Raw genomic sequence first — 19,313 nt, 5'->3', positions numbered from 1 at the left:
TTGGGACCATAAACAGTGGAGCCGACAATAATGCCTTTATGAGTGAACTATAGGAGGCCTTGCTTTAAGAAATGCAGTTGGTCTATGACACAAAACCTGAGAAATAATTTACTAGTTTTTAAAAGATCCATCCTGATGTATGTATTCAAATGGTTTTGATGGGTGTATGTGGGTTTGATAAGAAACAAAACTAAGTAGTCTCCAATGATATCAAATAAAATATGCAGTAAACCGAAAGAAAGAAGAGAACGATCTGTATATCGATATGGTTTAGTTGAACAGCATCAAGCTGTAAAATGCAACAATAAAACCACATAACGCAGCAAAGGTTTGGAAAGTACCTGTCTGCACAACATGCAGACACACCCACACACGATACGGATGGAGAAGATGGTGGATAAGGGTCACACCCTGTTCCTTCCTCAATTTTGAGTGTCATCTCTTCTCTAGTCCTGAGATGGTCAACACTGTGCAGGATTGTATACTTTCTTATGACTTTCCACATCCTTATACACATAGCTGAGGGAATATTAAAACATCTCTATTGCAACATTGTCAGAATAACAATGTTTTGTTCAGCTCTAACACAGACACTGAGAGGAATGGTGGAGTGGAGGAGTGAGAGGAATGGTGCAGGTGATTTTGGTTGCTTGTTTGATATTCTTGAGTTGTTCTTACTTTTCTTTGTGAGGAAGTTGTATCAAGAGTCAATGTTGATTGTGAGGATGATCGGTATATTACTGTTAACACGTCCTGTCTGACATTAAAACCTTTCAGCCTTCTCAGAAGAAACATGCACTTCACCATTCACCATGGTAATGCAAACATAAACAAAAGAGCCAAGCATGTATTAAAGTAGTTTACCCTCTTTTCAAATGTTCTGGCATCATTGTATTTAGATGTTATGTTTATTCTGGAATACTGAGAATGGAACTCCTTGAGAGCATTTTGCCATGGACCCCGGTGAGGCATTGAAACCAGTCAATGAATACAGACCGTTTATGACTGGAAAGTCCCTTCTTATGAACTGGGTAACAGCGCCCTAATAGGTAGAAACTCTAAACTGCATCTGATGTTTCTGAGAAATCAGCTGCCCGGTCACTTGACTGGCTGGTCGATCCACTTTGAGTGTTTCTGTGCCAACTGGCAACAACAGAATGACAACCAGGAAGTTGGTTTGAGGTTCATGTCTGCCTCTCTTTCAACCCAGAGCCATACTTTTATTTACATGGCTCTCTTTCAACCATGACATGCTTTTTGCCACCCTGTTAGTCTGGATTCTTGAGACCAGGTTCATTCTGGCATATTTCTTGTCAATTAAGATTTAATTACAAGCCAGCTTAACAACAGCAAGTTGAGATCAGAATCTGTAAAAGGCAATAAAACATGTAGGCCTTGAAAGTTTTAAAATGATTTTAGATGCATAGAGAAATCATGAGGGCATGCAGAATGTTCTATTCTGTTTCAAGATGCAATATTCACAATGTTTAAAATATTTGGCTTTCCAGGATCTGATCATGTCCTGAAATAACCCCTTATTAACTGGTCATAGGCCGCTAGTCACTCATGTATTCTGTCCAAAACTTGTGTTAGATCGCCACCGTGTGGATGATAATGCGTGCAAAGTGAAAGTGAAACAAAAAGTGGAATTTCAGGGGAAATCCTACGACCAAAACATAATTCTTCGTGAAGAAATGGCCTACGTGGAAACTTAAAACTGCAGACAGATTGGTACAACTGCCCATCGACAACAATCATGGCAAATATTTCGACAATTTACAAGTTTTCTTTGCTTGCACTAACTTACTTCATGAACGGTAAGCCAAAGTAATTTGCAGCTAACGCCATATATCCTTTTATGTAAATAAATCCTTTACAGTTGTATATGTTTAATATATTTAAACAGTTTGTCTTAAAATGTTCCATTGAAATGCGCAAAACAAGCTACATCGCTGTCTCCTCCTCCAGTCGGTGCGTCGACTTGTCCGGTTCTGGAGTGCTGGTTCGTGCAAGAGAAGCCAGGCAGAGGGTTCCCTGCGGCTATGACCCAGGAGAAATCTCTGTTGGTCATCGGAACCGACCCAGAAATCCAGGGAACCGGGTCACGACTGAACCCGTCGTCAGACATAAACCCAGAGAGGGTCTACTACATAAAAGGTAGGTTTAAACAGTCACTATGACTGGATGTGTTTGGCATTTTGGCCGTGACACACTGAGATGCCCTTTAGTTGGAAAACTAGCAATGACTTCTAACCTCAGTAAATTTAGTTTCATGATTCATTTAAGCTGGTTGATATGTCACATCTCACTGATAAAAGAATCCCTCTTGTGATTCCTGTGTGTTCCAGACCCTGCTGCCACCTTCTGCCACTCCTCCCTCCACCCACCAGGGGGTGCTGTGGAGAAACCCCAGTGTGAGCTCAACCCCTTCCTGCCTCAGCCCTCCACCGTCCAATGGGCCGCTCCGCTCACAGACTCTGCCCTCAGCCCTATCTACCTGCAAGCTGATTGGTACTCTGCTGCCTTGCAGGGCCTTGACAGACAGCTGACCCTGTCCAATGTCATGCGTGCTCCCACGGCAACTACAGAACCCCAAGGTGCAGACATCTACATTAGATACAGACCAGCTGAGAGTGGGAGAGGTTAACATCAATGCAAGATCAGTCTGATGTTCTCATTCTCCTCCTTTCTACTTTTTCTTTGCCTCCTTCCTTTTCTCTCCCTCTGTCCATACCTCCCTCCTTCCTTCCTCTTCTCCCTGCCTGCCTCCGTTCCTCACTCCCCTACTCCTCCCCTCCCCAGTGATCCTCAGTGTGTCCAGCAGAACCGTGAGGGTCCAGTCCAGACTGGGAGAACCGGTTCTCCTGGACTGTGGGTTCTGGGTGGACCCCTCCTCTCCCCTCTCCGGGTCGGGCTTTGCGGTGGAGTGGCGGTACCAGTTCAGGGGCGACGGACGATTGGTCCTGGCCTATGACGGCAAAGACGACCGATTGGCTGATAACTGGGAGGCAGGGGCGGGGCTGGACATCGACGCGCTCCACAAGACAGGAAACGCATCACTGATCCTGCAGGAAGCCCAGGTGCGCCACTCTGGAACTTACATCTGCACGGTGTATCTGCCCTATCTGCTGGCTCAGGTGGCGGTGGACCTGGAGATAGTGGGTGAGACTCAGCTACAATACACTTATATGCACTGTAAATATACTATTAAAATAGGACATTCATATTATAAACATATCTGGAGATGGAGAGTGAGGCTGCAGCATGAATATTCATTTAAGAGTTATTCATGCACTAATTCTTATTGACAGTAACAACCTCCTACATTATGGACAATACCAGAGCATGAAAGTGGTGATCCTACTTTAAAACCCCACTCCTTTCTTCTGGTTGTCCCTCCCTCTCTCTATTGCCCTCCCTCTCTCTCCTCTCTGTATATCTCTCCTCCTCTCTCTCTCCTCCCTGTAATCTCTCCTCCTCTTTGTCTCTCTCCTCCTTCCTGTATCTCTCCTCCTCCCTCTCTCTCCTCTCTGTCTCTCTCCTCCTTCATGCATCTCTCCTCCTCTCCTCTGTGTATATCTCTCCTCCTCTGTCTCTCCCAGAGCCCCCCTCCCTCTCCATCTTCCCCTCCCCACTCCCCCTCTCCTCCCCGGGCCAGCTGGTGGTGGTGCAGTGTGAGGCGTCAGGCTTCGCCCCCCTGTCCCTGGAGCTGGGCTGGGAGCTGAGCGGGGCAGGGGGGGTCCAGGACCTGGGCCGGGGCAGCGTGACGGGCCACAGGCAGGCCTCTGACGGCACCTACAGCCAGAGCTCCCGTCTGGAGCTGGACCCAGCCAGGGTGGGGGGTGAGCGGGGGGGGCAGGTCAGCTGTGTGGCCGTCCACCAGGGGGGCACCCGACGAGTCAGCGTCTCCCTCAACGTGATTGGTGAGAGGAGCGGCACCGCTGGCCTATCACAGCCTTTAACCATCTTATGAGATTCATAACACATCGTTTATGATACTATGTAAAGTACTGTGTAAATGTATTTACAATCGCCTATGTATTGTGATTGAGATACTGCACAGTATAGTCTTACAGTGATACGCAGATAACATTGATAATGAAAGAAAAAAGTAAAATGTGATATGTTTATGATTTAATAGAAGAGTATGATTCATATGGTCTCATTTCTCTTTCTTTTTCTCTCTGTCGCTCCCAGGAGTCAGCACTCCCTCTATTGAGGACTCCATGGCGATGGTTGCCGTGGCGCTGGGACTCTATGGTTTGATCAAGGTTTTCTCCTGGACAATCAGCAGCTCTGGTAAATAAACCATCATCCATCTATCTACTGTATACATTTATCTATTAATCTATACATACATGCATCCATCCACCCACTAATCTACTAACCAAATAAAAACCAAAACAACCAACCAATCAGTATCAGCGTGGTGGAAGATGTGTCTAAGGCCCCGTCCACACTAGCCCGGGTAAATTTAGAAACGCATACATATGTCTGCGTTTGCACCTCCCGTCCACACTCATACGGAGTATTGGGACACTGAAAACTGAGCTTTTCGAATACGCTCCCCTAGCCGGAGACATTTGAAAACGCTGGGTTGGCGTAGTACTGTGGACGGGGTCCACGGAGCTTTTCACATACGATGACGTTCAGTTGCCATGGCACTGGGGGTAGCTTGCGCTCTAGACTATAGCACTAGCTATAATGTCAAGATGAACATGGAAGGTGAAATAAATATGCTGCTCCGTCTCTATAATTTATTTACCAGTTTAGTTAGTGTACTTCAGGTACAAATAGTATCACTTAATAGATATGCGTTACTCCTACGCAGAAGGCGAGCGTTGTACTCCTGTGTGCCTGAACGATAGGGGGACAAGGCAGAGAAGACGGTTTAAACCAAACATAGAGCGGCAGTTCTGGGTGAGACCTGGCTGAACAGCTAGCTGGTGGGACAATTTTAAATTATACAACACCAAATAGTATTGCCAGAGGAGTATGTAAACAGAGCAGCGTGGTTGGAGGGAGGGGCAGGAGTGGCGTAACCATGACAATGATTGTCATGTACCCGTGTTAGTGTGGACGGCAAACATTTGGAAAACAATATGAAAACGCTAATGTGGATGGAGATCGTTTTCAATTCGAATACGCGTATTTGTATTTACCCGGGCTAGTGTGGACGGGGCCTAACTCTTACTTGTATTTCCTCAGACTCCACTGCTGCTGACACACAGGAGAAGGTAACACACATGCTCCTCTGACTCTCTTCTTCATGTCTGACTCTCTTCCTCATGTCTGACTCTCTTCCTCCATGTCTGACTCTCTTCATCATGTCTGACTCTGATCCTCATATCTGACTCTCTTCCTCATGTCTGACTCCCTTCCTCATGTCTGACTCTTCCTCATGTCTGACTCCCTTCCTCCATGTCTGACTCTTCCTCATGTCTGACTCTTCCTCCATGTCTGACTCTCTTCCTCCATGTCTGACTCTCTTCCACATGTCTGACTCTTCCTCATGTCTGACTCTCTTCCTCATGTCTGACTCTTCCTCCATGTCTGACTCTCTTCCTCATGTCTGACTCCCTTTCTCATGTCTGACTCCTTTCCTCATGTCTGACTCTCTTCCTCATGTCTGACTCTCTTCCTCCATGTCTGACTCTTCCTCCATGTCTGACTCCCTTTCTCAGGTCTGACTCTTCCTCCATGTCTGACTCTCTTTCTCATGTCTGACTCCCTTCCTCATGTCTGACTCTCTTCCTCATGTCTGACTCTCTTCCTCCATGTCTAACTCTCTTCCTCCATGTCTGACTCCCTTCCTCATGTCTGACTCTTCCTCCATGTCTGACTCTCTTTCTCAGGTCTGACTCTTCCTCCATGTCTGACTCTCTTCCTCCGTGTCTGACTCTTCCACATGTCTGACTCTTCCTCATGTCTGACTCTCTTCCACATGTCTGACTCTTCCACATGTCTGACTCTTCCTCATGTCTGACTCTCTTCCTCATGTCTGACTCTCTTCCTACCTGCTGCGTTTACTTCAGGCTGGCTTGGTGTTTAGTTAACCATCCTTCTAACGTGTCTCTGTTGCAGAAGGAGAATTAAAGAGTAGGAGCTGCATAGGGGCCAGGGGTAAGTAGGATGGATTTATCTATCTGTCTAATAGGCCCTTTTATTCTAAGGGTACAGGGGTGATTTGAACCTGGTACCTCTTCATCTGCAGTCAAATGAAATGCTGAATCACAGAGCTATACAAGCCCCAATGTTCAGTAGTTCTCACTATACACTATAGTCTAACTATAGATATACTGTATAGTTATATACATGTGTGTATATACAGTGCATACTGCATATAGTATTGTCAATACCTATATTAAATTGTATAGTATAAAATATAATTACAGCTATAGTTACACATAGTCTAGGTAGACTACAATATTTACTGAATGTTCAAATAGTCAACCCAAATATTAATTTTTCTTTCCAGTGGTGCCTGAGAACTGAAGAGACCAGGACTGTTTGTAAATGTGCACATTTATACTTTTCTCTAAAGAAGTGGCTGATTGGTTGTTAATATTCTTCTTTCTCTCTGATGATATTGCAGTAGAGACAGTCATTTATTGTAGACGTTTTGTACAGAATGAGGGAGTTGAGTTTTGACAGTTGAGTAGTGTTGTTGTTTTCTCTCATGTCATATTTAGGCAGGATGGTTTTACCTTTTTCTTTCACTGATTGTAGCTGCAAATTTGCATAAATTGAATCAAACGTGATTGTTTTTTATAACAAATCTATGCTGTGTTATGAATCTAAAAACAGAATAGAATGGTTATTCGTTGAGAGATGGTACATTTTATTGTAAAGCAGGAAAAGATCTCATGAACCTGTTAGTCCTACATATGAACCTTTCAGGTGAAAATCCTGGTATTCTTTGTTTCTGACCACAGACAACATGCATAGCTCCATTATAAATGATGAATCTATTCTAGATCAGTGTTGCCCAAACCTGGTCCTCAGGACCCTCTGCCCTGCATGATGTTTCCCTTCTCCAGTACACCAGATTCAAAGGAATGGGTCATTATGAATCTCAGCAGAAGCCTGATTCATTTGAATCAGGTGTGTCGGAGCAGGGAAACATCTGAAACATGCAGGGCAGGAGGTCCTGATGACAAGGGTTAGGAAACACTGGTCTGGAGCTCATACAGATAAATGTATCTCCACTAGATGGTGGCGAAATACCATGTGTTGCCCACCACCATAAAGAGCGTCATCTAGTGGTTAGGAAGGGTGATTGCAAGTCTCCCTCTTTCTCTCTTTTACTCTGTATTGCTCTCCCTCTCATCTCTTTCTCTCTCCTCAGTGGTCAAAGATTACTAACCAAACACAATATTTGGCTAGTACTGTTTGGTTTCTAGGTAAGATACTTTCTTCTGTTTGGACTAGATTGAATAAAACAACCAGATTATAATGGTTTCGGGTTGTATGTGATCATGGCTCTTGATTTGAAGAAGAGTCGATGGTAATAACACAGACAGTGGCAGCTAACACAAAAGCACTCACTTCTTGGCACAGTTTTTGCGATGTCATACCAGACTGTGATTTACTAAATGGTCAGTTTATGTTCGCAAGTATAAAAGCAAATAACAGGCCAGTAATGTCAGCTTTTACAATAGCTCTGTCATTGTAAATAACAAATCTGGCCTTCATAGGTATTCAACACAGGAATTCCATTATCCTGGATCTTTCAAAAAGGGAATGGGTTATGAAAAAGAGAGAGCGAGAGAGCAAGCCCGAGAAAGCAAGAAACCGAGAAAGAGAGAAGGAAATAATGAAATAGAGGGAGAGAGAGAGAGGTGAACAGTTGGTAGAGGCTTCAGTAAACACTTGAAGGTTTCTGTGAATCAATATTCTATTTGTTCTCCTACACTGCATGTAGGTAGCATTTGCACAACATTTGATGAAAACCGACAAACAATATTTACAGCATCGCAATACACTGATTAAATTAGGACCATGAGTTATAGGACATGTTCTGTACTGATGTTTAAAATAGTGTGTGTGTCTGTACTGATGTTTACATTGGTGTGTGTGTTGTAGCATCCTAGGACACACATGTAGAAACAAGGATACCTTACCTCTGCTGCAGTAGTTTCAATACTTATTATTAGACCTATAAGGCCCAGCCTCAATGTTAGACACATGCATGCATACACACAAGTATGCACACACACTCACAAGCATGCACACACACACGCCCATACTGTTCACACAGACACACACACACACATTGCTGTACCGTTATCACAATTTGAGAGATCTCAAGCCTTCTCTCATCACCATCAGTCTGTCTAAATGACTCTCATCTCTCTCTCCAGCTCTGCTCTCACTCCCCCATTTGATCTCTCCCTCCTCCCTCTCTCCTCCCTCCACCACACAGCACTGCTTGTCTCATTCATTTCTGCTCACGCCATCCCTTCCTCTCTCCCTTCATCTCATTCATTCCTATTCTGCCTCTCATTCTCTCCTCTCTTTCTATCTCTCCTTCAACCCCTCCTGCTCCCCCTAATCTCTTACCTCCTTTCTCCTCCACCATCATATTTCTGTCTTTCCTTCTCTCTCATCCTCCCCCATACCTCCCCTCTCCCATATCTCTCTTTCTCCCTCCCTCCCTCCTTCTCTCACCCTCCATCCCTCTCTCCTTGATGTCTGAGCGATGCTTGTGTGACGGATGGTCTATGGGAGAGGATGGAACATTAAAACCATCATTCACAAGCTTTCACTGGAGCTAGATCCAGATACTCCATACGTGTGTGTGTGTGCATGTGTGTTTTTGTGCATGTGTTTGTGTCTGTGTGTGTATGAAAAAGTAGGTATGTACAAGAGTGAATAGATTTTTGTATGAATGTGCACGTGTGTGTATGTGTTTGTGTATGTAGGTGTGTATGTGTGTCCAGTGTGTGTATGTAGGTATGTTTGTAAAAGTGGGTGAAGTTGATCTGAGTGTTATACTCAGGCCTAGCTGAGAGTCATAGTGGTTACAAATTAGAAGCAAAATATATAATTACAGGAAGGACCTTAATGCACGTATGGGTGTCCTGTGAATGTGCCTGCTTCAAACAGCCAGTGTAAATCAGAAATCAGAATCAGAAATCAGAAAGGGATTTATTCGCCATGAAAGTTTGCACAGACAAGGAATTTGCTTTGGCAGGAAGGTGCATACAATAAACATATACCTAAAATTTAAATATGTGGACTAACTATACTAAGGGTACATAAACTAGCAGTACTAAGTGGGATAAATATAAGTTGCCGTAAATTACAATATAAAAATACAAAAATACAAATATTACAAAAAATACAAATGTACAAGATACCATGTTGTGGTGCAGTGCAAAAGCAGAGTGTTTTAAGCAATAAGTCATTTGAGTCAGTGTGGTCCCTTGGCCTTGTTGAAGAGGCCAACAGCGGAAGGGAAGAAACTGTTTTTGTGGCGTGAGGTATTGGTCCTGATAGACCGCAGCCTTCTGCCGGAGGGGAGTGACTGAAACAGGGAGTGTCCAGGGTGGGAGGAGTCGGCCACAATCTTCCTCGCTCGCCTCAGGGTCCTCGAGGTGTGCAGGTCCTCGAGGGTAGGCAGATTGCAGCCAATCACCTTCTCAGCAGTACGGATGATACGCTGCAGTCTGCTCTTGTCCTTGGCAGTGGCAGCAGCGTACCAGACGGTGATGGAGGAGGTGAGGATGGACTCAATGATGGCTGAGTAGAAGTGCACCATCATTGTCTTTGGCAGGTTGAACTTCTTCAGCTGCCGAAGGAAGTACATCCTCTGTTGTGCTTTCTTGATGAGGGAGCTGATGTTCAGTTCCCACTTGAGGTCCTGGGAGAGGATAGTGCCCAGGAAGCGGAAGGACTCCACAGTGTTGACTGGGGAGTCACACAGGGTGATGGGGGTGAGTGGGGCTGTGTTCCTCCTGAAGTCCACAACCATCTCCACTGTCTTAAGAGCATTGAGCTCTAAGTTGTTCTGGCTGCACCAGGTCACCAGGTTGGCCGCTTCCCACCTATAATCAGACTCGTCTCCACCAGAGATGAGCCCAATAAGGGTGGTGTCGTCCGCAAACTTCAGGAGTTTGACGGACGGATGACTGGAGGTGCAACTGTTGGTGTACAGGGAGAAGAGCAGAGGAGAAAGGACGCAGCCCTGAGGTGATCCGGTGCTGATGGACCGGGAGTCAGAGACTTGTGTTCCCAGCTTAACGCACTGCTTCCTGTCAGACAGGAAGTCTGTGATCCACCTGCAGGTGGAATCAGGCACGTTCAGCTGGGAGAGCTTGTCCTGAAGCAGGGCGGGGATGATGGTGTTGAAGGCAGAGCTGAAGTCCACAAACAGGATCCTGGCATAGGATGCTGGGGAGTCCAGGTGCTGTAGGGTGAAGTGGAGGGCCATGTTAACTGCATCGTCCACAGACCTGTTGGCTCTGTAGGCAAACTGCAGGGGGTCCAGTAGAGGGTCAGTGATGGATTTAAGGTGTGCCAGCACCAGGCGCTCAAAAGACTTCATTACCACAGAGGTCAGGGCGACGGGTCTGTAGTCATTATGTCCTGTTGGCCTTGGCTTTTTGGGTACAGGGATGATGGTGGAGGACTTGAGACAGGCTGGCACATGGCATGTCTCAAGGGAGGTGTTAAAGATGTGGGTAAACACCGGAGACAGCTGGTCAAACCTACTATCCATCACCTCAGGCTGGTATATGGAAGGCCTCTCTCCAGAATATCCTGATTGATAAAACATGGAGGTATGAAAGCAGTTTTCCTGTACCATTTTCACGCGCGCACACACACACACACACACACACACACACACACACACACACACTGATTCTCAACACCAGAAACCTGTGAAGACTTGTGAAAGGTACATTTACATTTACATTTATTCATTTAGCAGACGCTTTTATCCAAAGCGACTTCCAAGAGAGAGCTTTACAAAGTGCATAGGTCACTGATCATAACAACAAGATAGCCAAAAAACATCGCGAGTAGCCAAAACATGAAGCACACATTGTGAACAACCAAAGTAAGTGCCAAAGGGAAGAACCATAAGAGCATGTAGTTAAACAAGTCACAACCAAACAACATGAACAGCTATAAGTGCAAGTGTACCTGTGGGAAAAAGCAAGCAACAGTAATAAAACAATATATCACAGCGAGAACCAAAAATTTAAATCAGTTACCACTAACCACAAGAGCAACAAGTCTCTAAGCAAGAGTCATTGTGATCCTTAAGGAAACTAACATCGGGTCAAGCGAACCGTTCCTAAGTACCGTTGTACTCCCGGAACAAGTGCGTCTTGAGCCTTTTCTTGAAGGTGGAGAGACAGTCAGTGTCTCTGATGGAGGTGGCGAGTTGATTCCACCACTGGGGGGCCAGACAGGAGAAGAGCTTGTGTTGGGACCGGGCGGTCTTGAGCGGTGGGACCACCAGGCGGTTGTCTGAAGAAGACCGTAGGTGGCGGGTGGGGGTGTAAGGCTGCAGGAGAGACTTGATGTAGACGGGTGCAGTCCCGTTCACTGCTCGGAAGGTCAATACCAGGGTCTTGAATCTGATACGGGCCATGATAGGTAGCCAGTGGAGAGAGATGAGGAGCGGGGTAACATGGGAGCGTCTGGGTAGATTGTAGACCAGGCGGGCCGCCGCGTTCTGAATCCTCTGAAGAGGGCGGGTTGCACATGCTGGGAGACCAGCGAGCAGAGAGTTGCAATAGTCCAACTTGGAGAGGACGAGTGCTTGGACTAACAGCTGGGTGGAGTGCTCAGACAGGTATCTCCTGATCTTCCGGATGTTGTAGAGGGTGAATCTACACGACCGGGAGACCGCAGCAATGTGGGCCGTGAGGGAGAGCTCGTCGTCCATGGTAACCCCAAGGTTCCTGGCAGAGGATGAAGGGGTCACCGTCGCAGATCCCAGGGTGATTGAGAGATCGTGGGAGATGGAGGGTTTAGCCGGGATGATGAGAAGTTCTGTTTTGGCGAGGTTCAGCTGGAGGTGGTGCTCGGTCATCCAGGCGGAGATGTCTGTGAGGCAGGCCTCAATCCTAGCTGAGATCCCCGGATCGGTCGGGGGGAACGACAGGTACAGCTGCGTGTCGTCAGCGTAGCAGTGGTAGGAGAAGCCATGGGAGGTGATGATTGGTCCAAGTGAGGTGGTGTACAGAGAGAAGAGGAGGGGTCCAAGGACGGAGCCCTGTGGGACACCAGTGGAGAGCTGGCGAGGGCCCGACAGTTTGCCTCCCCAGGAAACCTGGTAGGATCTTCCCGACAGGTAGGATGAGATCCACTGGAGTGCAGTGCCAGTGATGCCCATCTCAGAAAGTCTGGCGAGCAGGATCTGGTGGTTAACCGTATCAAACGCTGCAGAAAGGTCCAGCAGAATGATAACGGATGACCTGGAAGCCGCTCTGGCAGACTGGAGGGCAGTGGTGACTGAAAGGAGGGCAGTCTCTGTGGAGTGGCCAGTCTTGAAGCCCGATTGGTTGGGGTCAAGCAGGTTGTTCTGAGAGAGAAAGTTAGACAGTTGGTTAGATACAGCACGTTCAATTGTTTTTGAAAGGAAGGGTAACAGTGATACCGGTCTGTAGTTCTGGAGAACGGCAGGGTTAAGGGAGGGTTTTTTGAGTAGAGGGGTAACTCTAGCCTGTTTGAAGGCAGAGGGGAAGGTGCCAGAGGTGAGAGAGGAGTTTAGGACATGGAGAAGAAAAGTTATGATGGAGGGGGAGATGGTTTGAAAGAGAGGGGAGGGTATAGGATCAAGGGGACAGGAGGTGGGGCGATGAGAGAGAATGAGGTCAGAGATCTCTGCCTCAGACAGGGGAGAAAAAGAGTTTAGACATTTAGTTGGGTCAGTCATGGAGGGTGAGAGGGTAGGAAAGGTGGGTTTAGGGAACCGACTGCTAATGTCGGCGACTTTTTTCTCAAAGAAGGAGGAGAAGTCGTCTGCTGTCAGGGTGGAGGGAGGGGGTGGGGGAGGTGGGTTAAGAAGGGTGGAGAAGGTAGAGAAAAGTTTGTGGGGGTTTGAAGCAGAGTTAATTTTGTTCAGAAAGTAGAGGGTTTTAGCACCAGTTATGTGAGAAGAGAAGGATTTGAGGAGGGAGTGATACTTATCAAGGTCCAGACCGCCTTTGGACTTGCGCCATCTCCTCTCGGCTGCCCGAAGGGTGGACCGTTCTTCACGAATAACATCCGTAAGCCACGGGCAGGAGGGAGAAGATCGTGCAGGCCTGGTTGACAGGGGACAGAGAGAGTCAAGTGATGCAGTTAAAGTGGTTAACAAGGTGTCGGTGGCAGTGTTAGTGGGGTGGGACGAGAACTCGTCAATGGGGGGGAGGGAGGATGTTACAATAGAGGAGAAATGGGAGGGGGATAGGGAGCAGAGGTTGCGCCGGAAAGTTACAAGGGGAGGGGAGGTAGAAGGAGTTGGAGGGAGAGAGATAGAGAATTGGATAAAGTAGTGATCAGAAATATGCAGTGGGGTTACAGAGGTTAAGTCAGTGATACAGTTACGTGTCAGGATGAGGTCTAGCTGTTTGCCTGCCTTGTGGGTCGCCGGTGTGCTCAGCAGCGTCAGGTCGAAGGAGGTCAGGAGAGACAAGAAGTCGACGGCCTGAGTTCCTTGGAGGTGGATGTTGAAGTCCCCAAGGACTATCAGGGGGGTTCCATCATCCGGGAGGACGCTGAGGAGCATGTCCAGCTCCTCCACAAAGCCGGCTAGCGGGCCTGGTGGGCGATAAAGGTAAGACACTAATGAGGACCAATCACATGATGGTGTCAAAACCAGATTTCAGGGGCCTCAGTACACAAACACACACACACACACACACATACACACAGGATACCCTCTGGCTGGTGAAAAAGGATAACTACACCCAGCTGCTTCATCCAGGAAGAGGAAATTGACAACTGAGTGTTTGTGAGGTCAAAGGTCACCTTATACTTGACAGGAAACAACATTAAGAATGACATACATGTAGAATCACAAGCATGTGGAACTACAGATACCTATAGGGTTTGTGTGGACACACTGTAAGCAGAGACATACACACATACATGGTTTTATAAATTACCCTAAATGCACACTATAGAGCGGAAAAACACACAAGCCACCTAGATCTGGTGAACAGGCTTGCTGATGTGTCATTGATGTTTTGTAGGTGGTGAGGGTGGTTTTGCTGGGGTGTGGGGGGAGTGGGGATAATATCCTGCCCTAACACACTCACACACTCACACACACAAAAAAAATTGAATATGTGAGCTGGAAACAGCTGGTTCCAATATGTGGTCCAACCATAAATACTTTGTATTCCCCAACCTTACAAAGCAACACCAGAGGTGCCCCACCTCAGACACACACACACTCACACAGCCCCCACATATGATTTACATTACACACATGTGCACAGTCACTGGAGACGATATGACTGCAGGTAACAGGACTAGAAGGAGAGTGACCTGAACAGTGATTACATGACACAGACCTTCTGGGTACAGGGCTGGTACACCTTCATCATCACCCCATCATCACCAGGATATACGGGAAAGGGTTGTATTCTTTTTCCAAACTAGCTAGTGGTGTGAAATTGCCGCTACTAGTCTCCTAAAGTGCTTGTTGCACTGATTGATTTTAAACATCTAAGAATGTTTGCATGGTGTATAATGTGAGGCAGCTTGCTGGGGGAACAACCTGTGACTGGTGCAGGGAGAGATCACACACCAGCACTGACATGAGTCCCACTCTGATAGGAGTGGTTGGTGGTCAGGATGGAGAGAAGACTGCCAGAGAGAGGGGGGAGAGAGAGAGAAAGTGAGAAAGAGAGATTGAAGGTGAGAGACAGCAAGAGAGGGAGAAAGAGAGGGTGATTGAAGGAGAGAGAGAGAGAGATGGAAGAGAGATTGAAGAGATGGAAATGACTGAATTAAGGGAGAGATTGAGGATCTGGATCTGTTTTGTCCCGGGTTTATGAAGGCTGTTAAATCGTCTTTTTACAATGCTTGGCTGATCTACACACACACGCTTACATGTATTAAATTATTTATGATGTAGTCCATGTGTGGGCCGCCATGGTGGCTCACTGGGTAGAGTGTGTATCACATGAGCTGAGGCCTTCCTGCATCAGGCCAGGTCCCTCACCTGCATCAACACACTCTCTCACTCTCTCAGTCTTCACTTATATCAAAACACTCTCTCACTCTCTCAGTCTTCACCTATATCAACACACTCTCACCCTTTCAGTCTTCCCCTATATCAACAGACTCTCTCACTCTCTCAGTCTTCACCTATATCAACACACTCTCTCACTCTTTCAGTCTTCACCTATAACAACACACTCTCTCACTCTTTCAGTCTTCATCTATATCAACACACTCTCACTCTCTCTGTCTTCACCTATATCAACTCTCTCACTCTCTCAGTCTTCACCTATATCAACACACTCTCTCACTCTTTCAGTCTTCACCTATATCAACACACTCTCTCACTCTCTCTGTCTTCACCTATATCAACTCTCTCACTCTCTCAGTCTTCACCTATATCAACACACTCTCTCACTCTCTCTGTCTTCACCTATATCTACACTCTCTCTCTCACTCTCTCTGTCTTCACCTATATCAACACACTCTCTCACTCTCTCAGTCACACTCTCATGGTTGTAGCTTTTTTTCCACTAAGCGGCTCACCACAGTTTGTTGCTTGTCTTCAGGAACAGTCAGGTACAGAGAGACAGACAGCTGCTCTAAAACAGACAGACACAGGCAGGTGCAGAGAGACAGGCAGGTGCTCTAACACAGACAGACACAGGCAGGTGCAGAGAGACAGACAGGTGCTCTAACACAGACAGACACAGGCAGGTGCAGAGAGATAGACAGGTGCTCTAACACAGACAGACACAGGCAGGTGCAGAGAGACAGGCAGGTGCTCTAACACAGACAGACACAGGCAGGTGCAGAGAGACAGACAGGTGCTCTAACACAGACAGACACAGGCAGGTGCAGAGAGACAGGCAGGTGCTCTAACACAGACAGACACAGGCAGGTGCAGAGAGACAGAAAGGTGCTCTAACACAGACAGACACAGGCAGGTGCAGAGAGACAGGCAGGTGCTCTAACACAGACAGACACAGGCAGGTACAGAGAGACAGGCAGGTGCTCTAACACAGACAGACACAGGCAGGTGCAGAGAGACAGACAGGTGCTCTAACACAGACAGACACAGGCAGTCCTGTGCTTGGCACATCGCTCATCTGTCTCATTTGGCCCCGGCTGACAAGAAGGAGGATAACAAAGCAGCTGATGAACAGATCTTAAACAGATGCTGCCTCTGAACGCTCTCTGGAAGGCAGGCCCCTGTTCAGTGTGGAGTGGGCGTTCAGGGAGGTCTGGGTTGTCGCTCGCTGCTCTCTCTCTCCTTTCTCACTCCAAGTCTCCTTGCCCCTCTCTCTCTCTCTATTCTCTCATTCTCTCCTTCTTTCTCACTCTCACTCCGTGTCCCTATCTCTCTCTGCTCTCTCTCTTTTTTCTGCTCTCACTCTCTCATTCTCTCTCTTTATCTCTCTCCTTCTCACTCTCTTGCTCCCTGCTATCTCTCTCTGCTCTCTCCTGAATCCTGACAGGAGATTACTGTGAAGAGTGATGGACAATCGAAGTAGGTTTTAACTCCCTCCAGGCCACAAAGGTGTGGTGCCTGGGTGCATTCACAAGCATTTAACGTTTTCATGTTCACATGGCAACAGCACAAGACACTCTACGGTAGATAGATCCCCATACCCAGGCCAGGGAGAAGGGTGTCTGGGAGTCACTTTCAAATTCACCAGCTGGTCTCATTCTGGGCCTACTGGGAGTAAAGGGAAATACCTAACTCTGAGTAACGTAAACAAACCACACACCTCTTGGGAAGCTTGTAACTACAGCCCAGTGAAAATGATGGAACTAATCCTAATTTAACAAAGCAGATGTATCTAGACTACAGCTCTGAGGTCAGTTATGCCCCAGCGAGATCTTTTCAGTTTTGATTTGCATTAAATTTGAAAAACATTTCCCAAGCGATTAATGACATGATGCCATGAGCTATGACCTGAGTAGAACTATAAACATTTAGTATGTGTTTAAGATGTCAATAAAGCACAACTCATGTATTATGCAATTCACTTTCGATGTGGGAAGAATTCAACAGGGTCATGTGGTTTTCTCTTCTGGCTCCTGGCATCCCCCTCTGAAAAGTAGATGAAATGTAACAACGTTTCAGTGGGTCTTCTCCTCTGTGTGTGTCTGAGGTCTGTGAGACTTCCTCTTCTCACTCTTTTGATCAGTTCTGAACAGTTCCTGGTGGTGCAGTATCATCATGGGTTTGTTTTTCCTGTCTTCACTCATCTCTCAGTCCGCTGACAGAGTTTATGAGACACGACTGTCTCCAACAACCAACCGTACTCACACTGTGAGGGGGAGGCATGTATAGAAAGAGTGTGTGTGTAAGAGTGTGTGCGTACGTGCATGCGTTAAAGAGATATACACTGTGAGAGTGGGAGGCACGAGAGAGAGAGAGAGAGAGAGAGAGAGAGAGAGAGAGAGAGAGAGAGAAAAAGAGAGAGAGAAAAAGAGAGAGAGAGAGAGAGAGAGAGAGAGAGCAGGGAAGGGCAAAGTTTGGAGAAGAGAGAGAAGAGATGTAATGTTCATGACTGTAGAAAAGGAGTTTTACTTGAGGAAGTCTGGACTGAAATCAAATTCCTGTCAGCACCTCCAACAATGTGTACATTTGCTGCTGTTCTTTTATCAGCTCTTGAGTAACCACACTTGGATGACTGAGTTGTGTGTGTGTGTATGAAGTTGTGTGTGTGTATGAGGTTGTGTGTGTGTGTGTGGGAAGGTTAGGAAAGGTGGTGCTTTTAGATTCAAACCTGATATGTGTGACTATGAGCTGAATCAAGAAGTGAAATACAAACTACACAACTTCATACAAACACAAAACTACAGCAAGTTATACAGCATACATATTTCATCATTTTCTATGGATAGTTAATCTATGAGTTTAGCTGTTGGTCTTGCCCATATGGTGATGCCATGCTAGGGCACACCTAAAGTTACTTGATGCATCTTATGTCAGTAAGTAGCTTACTAGAGTAACTTACTTAAGATTTTGTTTTATTCCACTGTGTGCTTCAACAGTTTTTTTTCCTCAAGATGAAAATTGCCTCAAAATAAATCAAATACTATAAAGTGTGAAAAATATGTGTAGCCTACATTTACTGTAATACAAGCCATGCGGGAGGGCAAGATTCTGAAACTTTCAACAGAATGTTACGTTGTCAGTGAGTTCCAAAAAACAATAATTATTCTACAAAGAGGACAACCCTTCCTCCTCCAACCACTATACAATGTTGTCATGTTCAATCCATCTAGAAGCAGCATCTAAATCGCAACATTGTTCTTAGTTTACAAACATAGAATTCTGTAATGGCCATTTTGCAATAAGAGTTTGGGGAAATATGAATATTGCTTTTCAACTAACTCAGTGTTATCAAGAGATGCGATATGGAACATGGCTTTTCTGGGCAAAGTGTAGACTATGGTCTTGGAAGTGATTCAGCAAATCACTCAGTCTGGAGAGTATCTCTAGGCCGTTTAATATCGAGACCCAATGTGAAAGTTCCCACAGTGTTGTTAGAACGTTGGTAAATGGGTTGAAAAGTGATTCAACAGTGTTTCTGGGGAGTCTGGGGAGGAAAATCACGTTTCATCATAACTTATTCACTACTTCCTAGAACAACGTTATCATCCCAGAGCATCATGCACGCAAATCAATTGTCTGTCTCTGTAATAAAAAAAAACTAAGATTGGGTCCAGGTCTATTTCAGCGCGTTGTGAACGCGCTGTTCACAACGCACAGTGGATATCTCCCGTTGACGAAATAACCGGCGCGTCTACGTGTGTAATCAGTATAACCGTGTCTGACGTCTGAATAATTCCGTGCACAAGTGCCACCCAACCTCGGGGTCGACTTGACGGTTATTATTGAACGAGTTTATGTGCTGCAGATCAGCGTCATTAGCACGCAGAGTGAGGTGAACACACAAGGGGTTCAAAGAGAAGCGCCGGCAAGACGTGATCTGAACGGTGCCACGGTAGGCCTATTCGGTTGTCTCATCACGCAACGGGAAGATTTGGGTAAACCAGGAGATATAGAAGGAGAGACTAAAAAGACATGAAAAGAGAGGTAGGGGGGGAAAGAAAAGGAGAGAGACTGAGAAAGAGAAATACCTATAGAAAGTGAGAAAGACTGA

The 19,313-nt window shown here is 46.3% G+C and overlaps 1 protein-coding gene and 1 long non-coding RNA gene across 2 annotated transcripts in view; both read left to right on the top strand.

Annotated features, from left to right (window-relative positions):
* LOC136962698 (uncharacterized) overlaps nucleotides 1–19,313 on the top strand; it is an 80,222-nt gene that overhangs the window by 14,901 nt on the left and 46,008 nt on the right. The window lies entirely within an intron of this gene.
* Nucleotides 1,652–7,778, top strand: LOC136962690 (tapasin-like). Its single transcript, XM_067256567.1, has 10 exons — nucleotides 1,652–1,817; nucleotides 1,969–2,157; nucleotides 2,349–2,597; nucleotides 2,803–3,162; nucleotides 3,603–3,923; nucleotides 4,198–4,299; nucleotides 5,209–5,237; nucleotides 6,085–6,123; nucleotides 6,479–6,834; nucleotides 7,057–7,778. Exons 1-8 carry the CDS (start codon nucleotides 1,757–1,759, stop codon nucleotides 6,094–6,096), a joined length of 1,323 nt encoding a protein of 440 aa, XP_067112668.1. The 5' UTR covers nucleotides 1,652–1,756; the 3' UTR covers nucleotides 6,097–6,123; nucleotides 6,479–6,834; nucleotides 7,057–7,778.

This window comes from Osmerus mordax, chromosome 18 (genome assembly GCF_038355195.1).
Source record: "Osmerus mordax isolate fOsmMor3 chromosome 18, fOsmMor3.pri, whole genome shotgun sequence".
NCBI lineage: Eukaryota > Metazoa > Chordata > Actinopteri > Osmeriformes > Osmeridae > Osmerus > Osmerus mordax.
This window is presented reverse-complemented; position numbering and strand designations above follow the sequence as displayed.